The 12,775-nt window shown below is 40.9% G+C and overlaps 1 protein-coding gene across 1 annotated transcript in view; it reads right to left on the bottom strand.

Moving 5' to 3' along the window:
- Window positions 1–1,793: 1,793 nt before the first annotated feature.
- LOC124284128 (sodium-independent sulfate anion transporter-like) overlaps window positions 1,794–12,775 on the bottom strand; it is a 51,823-nt gene continuing 40,841 nt past the window's right edge. The window contains 12 exon segments of the mRNA XM_046720187.1: window positions 1,794–3,303; window positions 4,854–4,947; window positions 5,218–5,283; window positions 5,459–5,526; window positions 8,010–8,112; window positions 8,517–8,588; window positions 9,042–9,100; window positions 10,057–10,137; window positions 10,140–10,196; window positions 10,681–10,736; window positions 11,622–11,682; window positions 12,576–12,626. Of these exon segments, the coding sequence (XP_046576143.1) occupies window positions 3,236–3,303; window positions 4,854–4,947; window positions 5,218–5,283; window positions 5,459–5,526; window positions 8,010–8,112; window positions 8,517–8,588; window positions 9,042–9,100; window positions 10,057–10,137; window positions 10,140–10,196; window positions 10,681–10,736; window positions 11,622–11,682; window positions 12,576–12,626 (836 nt within the window). The 3' untranslated portion in view covers window positions 1,794–3,235.

Below are 12,775 nucleotides of genomic sequence, written 5' to 3' on the forward strand. Positions count from 1 at the left end.
ATTAAGCACAAATCCGAGGTTATGGTTGGGAAAGTAAGACCCGAAACTGGAGGGTGGGGAGAAGTTAGACCAAGAGCGATGGTCGAGGGCTTACTTTCCTAACCATAACCGAGGAGGAGTGCTTTATTATACATATAAACCGTCAATGATGGATAATTAGATGATCATGTAGTGAAGCTACATCAACAGTAACTGAAGCGCTAGTAAAATCAATTTAATGACAGTAGGCCTAATTATAAATAGATAATTCAACACTAGCTTCTTTGTCGGCCCGGTATCTGTGAGATAGAGCGTCCACTTAATAGCTTGATAAATTCGGTTCCATTCTAGCTGGGGAAAATATTTTGTTAACAAATGTCTTGACAAGCTGACCTTCAATGACAGAAGCAAAATAAAATCAGTTGTGATCACATCTGAGTGAAGCTGGTTAAGACAGCCATTTCTCGACACAACACTGTTGTGTTATTGAAGAAACCAGTGTACATACTTCGAGTTATCTGAGGATTGACACTACCGAAAAATGATGCATAAAGGAAGACGACAAATGGGCTGAGTTGTATTTACATACAACCATAAGTTTGACACTTCAACGTTTGACATAACAGTATTTGGCTGTGTCACAATAACAACTAACCAACATTGGTAATTATCTTACCTCACACATACATGACGCTTTCTGATTGGCTGAGCGCTCTTCTATTATTTTCAATGTACCCCGCTTACAAGCGAGTAACACTTCAATGTACCCCGCTGTCAATGGCAACTCATTTGGCACTTCGTGGTAGTAATTCTTTATCTCGAATTACACTGAATCATGTATGATGTACGGAAATTACGATGTTTTGCGAATGCAAATTGATGGAAGGGAGATAACTCTAAATTTGTTTTTCTTGTCAGCAAAATCTAGCGATGGCTACAAAAAGATTTGTACCCGTGCTTCAAACAATTCAAAATTAACATTAAGGTGTTCAGTAAGATAAATACGTTGTTCACTGGTCACGAGGGGGGCATGTACATTCCTATATGGACATTGTCCTGACCATGGTTGTTGACTTCATGTACACACTGAATAAAAAAGTAGACTTTTTAAATAATTGTCTTACAGGTTCCACCCACTCTTGAATAATGTAATGTGAGAAAAAATCTCAAAATCATAATTTGTTGGTATTCCACTGACACGCGTATCCAACCAAATATACTGTGCATACAAGTAAATGGAGCTCATTAGGGTCATGCCAGGTTTTAAATGAAAATTCAAAATATCATGAAAATTAAATCTCAAGTTAGAAAATTAAAGTTATTCAGATGAAATATACTAACTTTCTACTACCTTGAAATTTGATTTATTAGATTTAAAAGCATGATGCAGCTTAATTCCACCAATGAACTTCCCAAGCCTTCACTTTCTGCAGATCTGACACAGTTGCCAGGTAAGATCATCAATTTTCAAGATAACTTCACATGTTAAGAGAACAAAATTGGCCCGAATAGGTTTCTGTGAACTTCAAAACTCTAATGAGACAGGATTTACTAAAAGTGTTCATACAGGATCAAGTTCTATCTGAATGACAAAAAAATCTGAAGTGTCTTTCACACTATATTTTTGCCTAACATACCAACAGGATTATTCCTTAAAAAATACAGTATCATCAGATGTGATTGTCATTTTGATAGGGGGCTTGGCAAAACAAAAACAAAGAGACTATATTCAGTCAGAGTGAGTAAACAAGCACTTGGGACTTTGATTAATCTCAAACTATATTGAGACATTGTTAAAGAAACAACCATCGATGTTTAAAAGATCATACCTGATCTTATAATAACATTAATTTTATGTACAATACCAAATGCCATTCAATATAAAAATAAGCATTGTTACAAAAAATATATATGACGAAAGTAAATTTGCAAATGATCACAATCAGCTTCTTATACAAGTGACAACAAAACTTCATCTACCATCACAGATAGGAAAACTGCTGACACAGCAGAAAGGAAGTTCATTGCAAGGGCCATATATATTTTGAATAACAGCCCCTATAGTCAGGACACACTATCAGTAGCCCAAGCCCTTGCTTGTCTTTGACACAGCTCTGTATAATGACCAAAACACTGACCACTGCACTGCTATTGTGTATTTCATATTGTGTGATGTCTTCAGCTGAAGATGCTGCCTGCTCTTGAGTCCTAGGACATTATTTCTTATAAATCTGTCCCATACAGGAAGCAAATGTGCCTGCCATTACACATGATGAAGGATATACAATGACAGTGATGTTATATAGCAGCTGGCAGTTCTTGATCATTGCATTACTGAGTTCTGTATAAACCGCATAAATAGTTATTCATTCACATGTTGTAAATCAAGCAAAACGATATTGATTTTACCCACTGATAACAGGCACCAACAAATATCTGCCTGCAATTAAACAAATTGTGTCTCCCTGAAACATATTACAGAAGAGCCAGTATGCAATGTATTTTTCCCTAACAAGTCTACACATACCGGTACAATGTTCTCTCTTTAGGAAGCACTTGTTTGCAATATGCCTGCAATAAGATGTGTTCTCAATCAAGCACCTGCCTGCTTTGATCATCCACAGCAGGTACCTGCATATAATGTTCTGTCCAACAAGCACCTGCCTTGATCATCCATAGCAAGCACCTGCCTTGATCATCCATAGCAAGCACCTGCCTTGATCATCCATAGCAAGCACCTGCCTTGATCATCCATAGCAAGCACCTGCCTTGATCATCCATAGCAAGCACCTGCCTTGATCATCCGTAGCAAGCACCTGCATATAATGTTCCATCCCAGCATGCACTTGTCTGCCTTGATCAACCAAGCATTTGCATGTATAGTTCTGTTCCAGCAAGCACACGCCTGCTTTGAACAGCCCCAGCAGGCACATGCACACGATGTTCTGTCCGAACAAGCACCTCCACACAATCTTCTGTCACAGCAAGCACCTGCCTGCATTGACCAGCCCAGCACCAGTACCAGCACACAATGTTCCATCCCAGCATGCACCTCCACACAATGTTCCATCCCAGCATGCACCTGTACACAATGTTCCATCCCAGCATGCACCTCCACACAATGTTCCATCCCAGCATGCACCTGTACACAATGTTCCGTCCCAGCTTGCACCTGCACACATGTTCCGTCCCAGCATGCACCTGTACACAATGTTCCGTCCCAGCAAGCACCCGCCTGCATTGTTCTGTACCCTCACTAAGTTCTCTTGCTGATAAGTGGTTTAGTCTCATCGACATCGACATCAACATCCAACACTCTGTCCTCTGCAGAACACACAAAAACAAGCATACTATTAAGATCGCAAATCATGATAAACGCATTCATGTTTAGCGAATCGACATTCCAGAGTGAGTGAGTTTAGTTTTATGCCACACTCATCAATATTCTAGTTATATGGCAGCGGTTTGCAAATAATCAAGTCTGGACCAGATGATCAACAGCATGATCATCGATCTACGCAATTGGGATACGATGACATGTGTCAACCAAGTCAGCGAGCCTGACCACCCGATCCCATTAGTTGCCTCTTATGACAAGCATGGGTTATTGAAGATCAGTTCTAACCAAGATCTTCACGGGTCCCCAGTTGAGGTATCCATAACAATGATATGTAGGCCTCCTTAGGACATATGTATCTTTTTGGTTTCTCTTCCTTGCCAGTCCACCCCTGAAGATCCGGGTTAGAATTGGTCTTCAGCAACCCATGCTTGTCCTAAGATGGATTGGGTTGTCAGGCTCACTGACTTGGTTGACACATGTCATTGTAACCCAGTTGCATAGATCGATGCTCTTGGTGATGATCATTGGATTGACTAGTCCAGACTCAATTATTTACAGGCTGCATTCACATAGCTGGAATGGTGCTGAGTGCATTATTAAAAAACAAACTAACCACACCAAACCTTGCCAATCCATATCACCAACATGCTCAAAAACTGTTATAAATAATACTAACCCATTTACCAAACTGAACATACTCAACAACAGCAAGTTCAGGATCATGAATACTCTTGGGAATATGTCTTTGCAGTGGAATCTGAGTTTCTGTGCATTATATATAAATGTGTTTCATGATCCCTCACTTGTTATGTTCAGTGTATATATAGTAGAATACCTTTATAACGAACTCCAAAGGACCACTGAAATTAGCTCGTTATATCCGTAGTTCGCTATTCACTTATTTATATAATATAAGGTTATTCGGGACTTTTGAAACAGTTTGCTATAGCCGTCAGTTCGTTATATCCGCGTTCGTTATAACAGTATTCTACTGTAATCCCAACTTTGGACTTAATATTGCGGAAATCCCATTTCAAAAGAAAACCTGTGGTGTCTTCTATCATAAGAGTATTTGAAGACACACTCTTAATTTTACATCAAAACTGACCTCCTATTATCATCTTCAAGGCTTTAACACCAAAACCAGTACCATTTTCTCACACGTCTTATACAACAGAATATTAGTAGTCACGTTGTCAACCAAAGGAACTTTTTTTACTGTCTACCAGTCTTCCAACTGAAGCTGAAGGAGTGAGTGAGTGAGGTTTTAAGCCGCTTTTAGCAATATTCCTGCAATATCACGGCGAGGGACACCAGAAATGGGCTTCATATATTTTACCCATGTCGGGAATCGAACCTGGGTCCTCAGAGTTAAGAGCGAACGCTTTAACCACTAGGCTACCCCACCGCCTCTGAAGCGGAAGGAGCAAGGATGTGAAAACACAAGTAATAAGATTATCCCCTCATAGAGTTCTCTTGGTCCACTGTTTCATGTTCCTCCAGACAGACAGGAAGGTGGAAGGGGAGATCCTACCCTGAACATGCAGCTCCTCGCACGCCTCCTCCACAGAGTTGGAGATCACAAGTCCGGGGAGCTCGGCCTTCTGTAGGCTGTACATCACTGTAGGCTGGAACATCACCAAACACAAGCTCAGGGCCAACATGGTCATTAATGCGAACTATTATACTCAACCATTTATTTCTGGATACATGAGAGACTTTAATGAGTGAAAATTTTCAAAATTTCAAACCTTTAGATAGTATCAAGCCAGCTAATTTGATTTGTGTCAAGCCAGCTGATTTGATTTGCATTGCAGAGTTATGCCTCTTATAAGTGCCAGGATCTAATGGCTATGATTCCAACACCTGCCCCGATTACAATGCATTGGTATACTTACTGCCACATTCACCAGGATGACACCCAGTCCTCTCCTCTTCATCTCAGCCAAGAGCTGCATCAGGCCCTGGAAAAATCACCCAGAGGGTTCTAATGAAACAACAGAAAATTCTTTCCCCATCAAAAGTTTGATGTGATCTTTCACCAAACTTCTGTGTCATACAGCTCTATAGGAGGGGCTTCTGTGTCAGACACAACTCTATCGGGGTGATTTTAATTCCGATGTAGCACTGTCTACTCACCATGACTGTGCTGTAGTCAATACCACTGATATGCTGGAAATCTAGGATCACAGACCTCTGACGACCATCTGAAATTGTTGAATTGAGTGTCAAGTTTGATGTTCGACAACACATCCAGCCTTTACCATACCAGGCTGACATCAAGTTTAGTCTGGAGTTCACATCAACAGATTAAGCTTTAGTCTGGGGTTCACATCAACATATTAAGTTTAGTCTGGAGTTCACATCAACAGATTAAGTTCAGTCTGGAGTTCACATCAACATATTAAGTTCAGTCTGGAGTTCACATCAACAGATTTAGTTTAGTCTGGAGTTCACACCAACAGATTAAGTTCAGTCTGGAGTTCACACCAACAGATTAAGTTTAGTCTGGGGTTCACATCAACAGATTAAGTTCAGTCTGGAGTTCACATCAACAGATTAAGTTCAGTCTGGAGTTCACATCAACAGATTAAGTTCAGTCTGGAGTTCACATCAACATATTAAGTTGAGTCTGGGGTTCACATCAACAGATTAAGTTCAGTCTGGAGTTCACATCAACAGATTAAGTTCAGTCTGGAGTTCACATCAACAGATTAAGTTTAGTCTGGGGTTCACATCAACAGATTAAGTTTAGTCTGGGGTTCACATCAACAGATTAAGTTTAGTCTGGAGTTCACATCAACAGATTAAGTTCAGTCTGGGGTTCACATCAACAGATTAAGTTCAGTCTGGGGTTCACATCAACAGATTAAGTTTAGTCTGGGGTTCACATCAACAGATTAAGTTCAGTCTGGAGTTCACATCAACAGATTAAGTTTAGTCTGGGGTTCACATCAACAGATTAAGTTCAGTCTGGGGTTCACATCAACAGATTAAGTTTAGTCTGGAGTTCACATCAACATATTAAGTTCAGTCTGGGGTTCACATCAACATATTAAGTTGAGTCTGGGGTTCACATCAACAGATTAAGTTCAGTCTGGAGTTCACATCAACAGATTAAGTTTAGTCTGGGGTTCACATCAACAGATTAAGTTCAGTCTGGGGTTCACATCAACATATTAAGTTGAGTCTGGGGTTCACATCAACAGATTAAGTTCAGTCTGGAGTTCACATCAACATATTAAGTTTAGTCTGGGGTTCACATCAACAGATTAAGTTAAGTCTGGAGTTCACATCAACAGATTAAGTTCAGTCTGGGGTTCACATCAACAGATTAAGTTCAGTCTGGGGTTCACATCATCAGATTAAGTTTAGTCTGGAGTTCACATCAACATATTAAGTTGAGTCTGGGGTTCACATCAACAGATTAAGTTCAGTCTGGGGTTCACATCAACAGATTAAGTTTAGTCTGGAGTTCACATCAACATATTAAGTTGAGTCTGGGGTTCACATCATCAGATTAAGTTTAGTCTGGGGTTCACATCAACAGATTAAGTTTAGTCTGGGGTTCACATCAACAGATTAAGTTTAGTCTGGGGTTCACATCAACAGATTAGGCTTAGTCTGGGGTTCACATCAACAGATTTAGTCTGGGGTTCACATCAACAGATATAGTCTTAGTCTGGGGTTCACATCAACAGATATAGTCTTAGTCTGGGGTTCACATCAACAGATTAAGTTTAGTCTGGGGTTCACATCAACAGATTAAGTTCAGTCTGGGGTTCACATCAACAGATTAAGTTTAGTCTGGAGTTCACATCAACAGATTAAGTTGAGTCTGGAGTTCACATCAACATATTAAGTTGAGTCTGGGGTTCACATCAACAGATTAAGTTTAGTCTGGGGTTCACATCAACAGATTAAGTTTAGTCTGGGGTTCACATCAACAGATTAAGTTTAGTCTGGGCTCACATCAACAGACAGGCTTAGTCTGGGGTTCACATCAACAGATATAGTCTTAGTCTGGGGTTCACATCAACAGATAAAGGCTTAGTCTGGGGTTCACATCAACAGATATAGGCTTAGTCTGGGGTTCATTAGTCTGGGGTTCACATCAACAGATATAGGCTTAGTCTGGGGTTCACATCAACAGATATAGGCTTAGTCTGGGGTTCACATCAACAGATTATATGTCACTGATGGCTTCTCCCAGCTTACTAAAGCCTATCGTTAGTCTTGTACCATGCTGTGACTACTGACCACTGATGGCCTTCTCCCAGCTTACTAAGCCTATCGTTAGTCTTGTACCATGCTGTGACTACTGACCACTGATGGCCTTCTCCCAGCTTACTAAAGCCTATCGTTAGTCTTGTACCATGCTGTGACTACTGACCACTGATGGCCTTCTCCCAGCTTACTAAGCCTATCGTTAGTCTTGTACCATGCTGTGACTACTGACCACTGGTGGCCTTCTCCCAGCTTACTAAAGCCTATCGTTAGTCTTGTACCATGCTGTGACTACTGACCACTGACCACTGGCCTATCGTTAGCCTTCTCTGACCAGCTTCTCCCCTAGCTTACTAAAGCCTATCATTAGTCTTGTACCATGCTGTGACTACTGACCACTGGTGGCCTTCTCCCAGCTTACTATAGCCTATCGTTAGTCTTGTACCATGCTGTGACTACTGACCACTGGTGGCCTTCTCCAGGACTGTCTCATGGAAGTACTCAGCAGCCGGGAACAGCAGTCCCTGGTCAGGTCGGACTACCAGAATACCCGGACGGGAGAGGGACTGGAAATATAGATGGGACAGAATTTCATGAATATGTTGAAACACAGATCATATACAGGTGACAGATGAAGTGACTGAAACTACTCCACGCTTAAACACATGTCCCCTGCCTTCTCACACACACACACACAAACATTATTTACCTCCCCCTACCCATGTGTAGTACCTTACCCCAAGACATATTCCATTACCCCCAACCCATCCACCCACCCATCTATTTCTTCACTTTATTTGTACACATTATCCTATCCCATCACACACCTCCATCCACACACACATCCCCTCACCCCCAAAAACACACACTCACTCACAGAGACTTGACACCCCTACCCCCACACACATTTACCTCACCTCCCCCTACACCCATCCACCCACCCATCTACCCGCCCATCCAGCCACCATACCTTGAGTTTGGGCCTGGATGTTGGATACAGGAGCATCAAGATTGAGATGCCTATACCGACCAGAATGCCATACTGGAAGTAAACAATGTCAGGTGATAACGAAACCATTAAACATCAAAGAATAATCAGGATACGATATACAATATAACTTTATATTCTCTTGACACATATTCCTAACTTTGTTTCTAGGACTCTTTGTAAGCCTAATGTGACACATTTAAGTGGTGGAGAGTATCGTATTGCCCTGAATGGGACTTCACGATTATTTCACGATTTTTTGTGGTTGCTTGTTCGAGATCAGACCAAAGCTGGCGTTACAGTTCTATAGATACCATACTTGTTTAACATTTAACATGCAAGACTGACTGACTCCAAACACCACTTGTTTTGTCCCACTTAATGCTCATCTCTGGGCAACAACAAGCACCTTTCATTTACACTTCTTGTTTTGAGGAGACAAGGGTATTATTAGAAGGTTTGATACTAGTGTTTCAAGATGTATATTCCCCTGTAGTCATAACTCACCTCTATCCCTATAGCCAGAGATGCAATGAAGGTGATGGTGTAAGGCACAAGATCCCACTCTGGGAATTAAACAGGAGAATATCGTCTAAATATGTATCTAATGAAAATTATATGCAACTACAGTAAGTCAGCTGTCACAATAAGGGTTGTAGATGTGGTGACAAGTTAGTGTACATGTGAGTCATGGTGACAAGTTAGTGAAGAAGTGAGTCATGGTGACAAGTTAGTGTTGAAGTGAGTCATGGTGACAAGATAGTGTAGAAGTGAGTCAGGGTGACAAGTTAGTGTAGATATGAGTCATGGTGACACCAGTTGAGTTTACACATTGTAGTCATGGTGACAACCCGTCTTCGTGTAGAAGTGAGCTTTAACCATCAGGTGACCCCAGCCTCTGTAGAAGTGAGTCATGGTGACAAGTTAGTGTAGAAGTGAGTCAGGGTGACAAGATAGTGTAGAAGTGAGTCATGGTGACAAGTTAGTGTAGATGTGAGTCATGGTGACAAGTTAGTGTAGATGTGAGTCATGGTGACAAGTTAGTGTAGAAGTGAGTCATGGTGACAAGTTAGTGTAGATGTGAGTCATGGTGACAAGTTAGTGTAGATGTGAGTCATGGTGACAAGTTAGTGTAGAAGTGAGTCATGGTGACAAGTTAGTGTAGATGTGAGTCATGGTGACAAGTTAGTGTAGATGTGAGTCATGGTGACAACTGAGTGTAGAAGTGAGTCATGGTGACAAGTTAGTGTAGAAGTGAGTCATGGTGACAAGTTAGTGTAGATGTGAGTCATGGTGACAAGTTAGTGTAGAAGTGAGTCATGGTGACAAGTTAGTGTAGATGTGAGTCATGGTGACAACTGAATGTACACATCATGGGGGAAATGTGAAACATGAGTGGCAATGTGAATCACGGTGACAATTAGTGAGTCATGTTGAAACATTGGTTTTAATTTTAATGAGTTCAAATGTAGCACATGGATGTAAAAGGGATTCATGACAACCGAGTGTAAATGCAACTCACTGTTGGCTCTCCAGAGGATGAGGACTATCTTGTAGTCCACCATCTGAAGCACAGCGGAGATGATGACGGCAGCGAGCGCGCGTTGGGGATGTAGTAGAAGAGGGGGGTCAGGAGGTCCAGCGCCAGAAGGATGAGAGCACCTGCAGGAACCACACCCACATGGATCAACAGTGAGTGAGTGTGTTGGGTTCCAAGCAGTTCATGATTGTACGTCAATTTTCAGTGTGTTTCATCTTATTAAGAGACGAACGCCAAAGTCATCCATGTAAAACATTTACAATCTGATGACACCCCATAAGGAGGTGTCAAACCATATCTATATAATTGGACAAATTTAGTATTTGAAGCCAGTCATTTTATTCTGGCCTGGCAATGATGTGCAACACTGTTGAGATGTTTTGAACCACACACTACTGAACATACAGCTTTCAATGGATTTTTAGCAGGCTTAAACAATAGCTGGACATCTTTGATATGAAATAAGTATCTAATGAAGCTCAGGAAAAGTCTGAACAAGAAACTGTCAGAAAATTGTGTTCACAGCATGCTCTCCATCAGCGGTTATACTTTGTCCAAAGACCTCTCTCTTTAACTATAACTTGTTGCATTTTGAATTGACGTTACCTGTGAATATGCCATTGGCTGGGGTTCTCACACCACTCTGCGAGTTGACAGCAGTTCTGTTAACAAACACATTTCACTACACCTTCAAACAATGACATTAATTGTTTTTGAAACAATGAATAAGAATTACATTGTCAACAAATGGTCAGGAGGCATGTATGGCATATTTCAAGAACTAATGACAGAAGGGAAAACGCATGGCTATTTTCCTCATCTGTAGGACAGTGAAATGACATGGGGTGTTTCAATGGTGGGAAGATGACAGGCATGCATAGCCCAGACTGAAGCTGGTTTTATAGTGCTAGCCCACTGTGATACCATGCCACAGTGACGCTTAATTTATTATGGACCTATAAATGTGTAAGAGAAGAGGAAGCACCTCCACAAATATTGGAAAATGGCTGATAAAGCTAGAGCTATGGCAAAGTCATTATCATATTGATTCTACATCTATAGATGAAAATGTTCAGAAATAAACATGTGTTATTGTAATTCATTTGCATATAATTTTAGAATCGAATGTTTCGCCTTGTGTATTATGTGTACAGGTTGTCAAAGTCCATACACAGGGAGGGACACACAGGGGAGGTAACTCTGTCATCTATGGTGCTGCAATTCACTGTGCAGAGTTATGTCCCTTTGGTACACCTGAAACCTATGATTGTGGGACAAATGCTGGCTCACCCCAATAAGGTTTCTAGGTTTGCCAGCATCATACCATGCTCATCGGTTTCACTAATGTTGTTAAGTTTAAGAACCGCATAATTCCAGGCTTTCCTCCCACAGCAAGCTGACACAGTGTGATATAACTGGAGCACTGTTGAAAGCATGTTAGAACCCAACTCTCTCACATAACAGAATAAAAAGACATAGAACAAGATGACAAGCTGACCATGGTGATGGTCAACACGATTGTGTAGCTGGACAACAGACCGTCTCACCTGGAGAAGCTGCCTGTCACAGGGTAGGACGACACAAATGAGCTGACGATATTTGCCACCCCTGTAAGAAATATACAAATACATAACCGGGTATGTCAAGGACCAGTGTATGTACATGTTTTCTGTAGATATCAGAAGAAGGTTCTATCAAGGTTGCAGGCAAGGTCACAAGCACAACCACCATTACTAGACAACTGACATTGAGGCACACTGTTGCATGAACCACAGCTTGAAGCAGCAAGTACAATGGCAGTTCACTCGACATGACATAAATCACGATCTTGCTTACCTTAGAGTCTGGGGTCAATATTGATAAATTTGGAATGATATTTGTCACTGGCCACAAGAATTCTCAAAGTTGGTAACATCCTAATAGGCCAATGTTTTTTTATGTACATAGCTGTTGTTAAGCTTCATTTGTCCTGGACCCACAAATTAACCCACACTGGCATTCAAAATACATGTTATGATGTGAGATTGAGAGTGGCACCACTTTGTTGTTTAGCACCACTCTCAGCAGTATTCCAGCTATATGGCCTCAGTCTGTAAATAATCCAGTCTGGACCAGACAATCCAATGATCAACAGCATGAGCATCGTTCTGCGCAATTGGGATACGATGACAAGTGTCAATTAAGTCAGCGAGACTGACCACCCGATCCTGTTAGTTGCCTCTTACGACAAGCATGGGTTACGGAAGACCAATTCTAACCCGATCTTCACAGGTCACCAATAATAGTTTCATGGGGTGCATAAATAAGTTTTGAATCATTTGAATTAATCAAATATATCACACTATCTATTAAATGAATAATGGTGAGTATTATTTATATAATTTCAGGCGTACCACCAGACGCTGTGAATATATTTCATTCATGCCATTTCACTATCTACTTTACCATGGCACACAAATTACACGGTAAGCATTATTTCGATCACTGTGATCATATCTTACCAATAGCAACAAGTTCCTGGCTGGGGTCAATGCGATAGTTATTCTGTCGGGCTGAAAACAAAAGTTAACAAAATTACTTGATCACATTAAGTAGCCTGTATGAACATATGACCAATCACAGTTGTATTAGTGCTTCTGGTGATTTTAAATTGAATAAACCGATCTTGTATTCAATTAAAAGTTTGTGGAATGACTTTTGG

The sequence above is a fragment of the Haliotis rubra genome, unplaced genomic scaffold (genome assembly GCF_003918875.1).
Source record: "Haliotis rubra isolate DU_JTF1 unplaced genomic scaffold, ASM391887v1 Scf33, whole genome shotgun sequence".
Lineage (NCBI taxonomy): Eukaryota > Metazoa > Mollusca > Gastropoda > Lepetellida > Haliotidae > Haliotis > Haliotis rubra.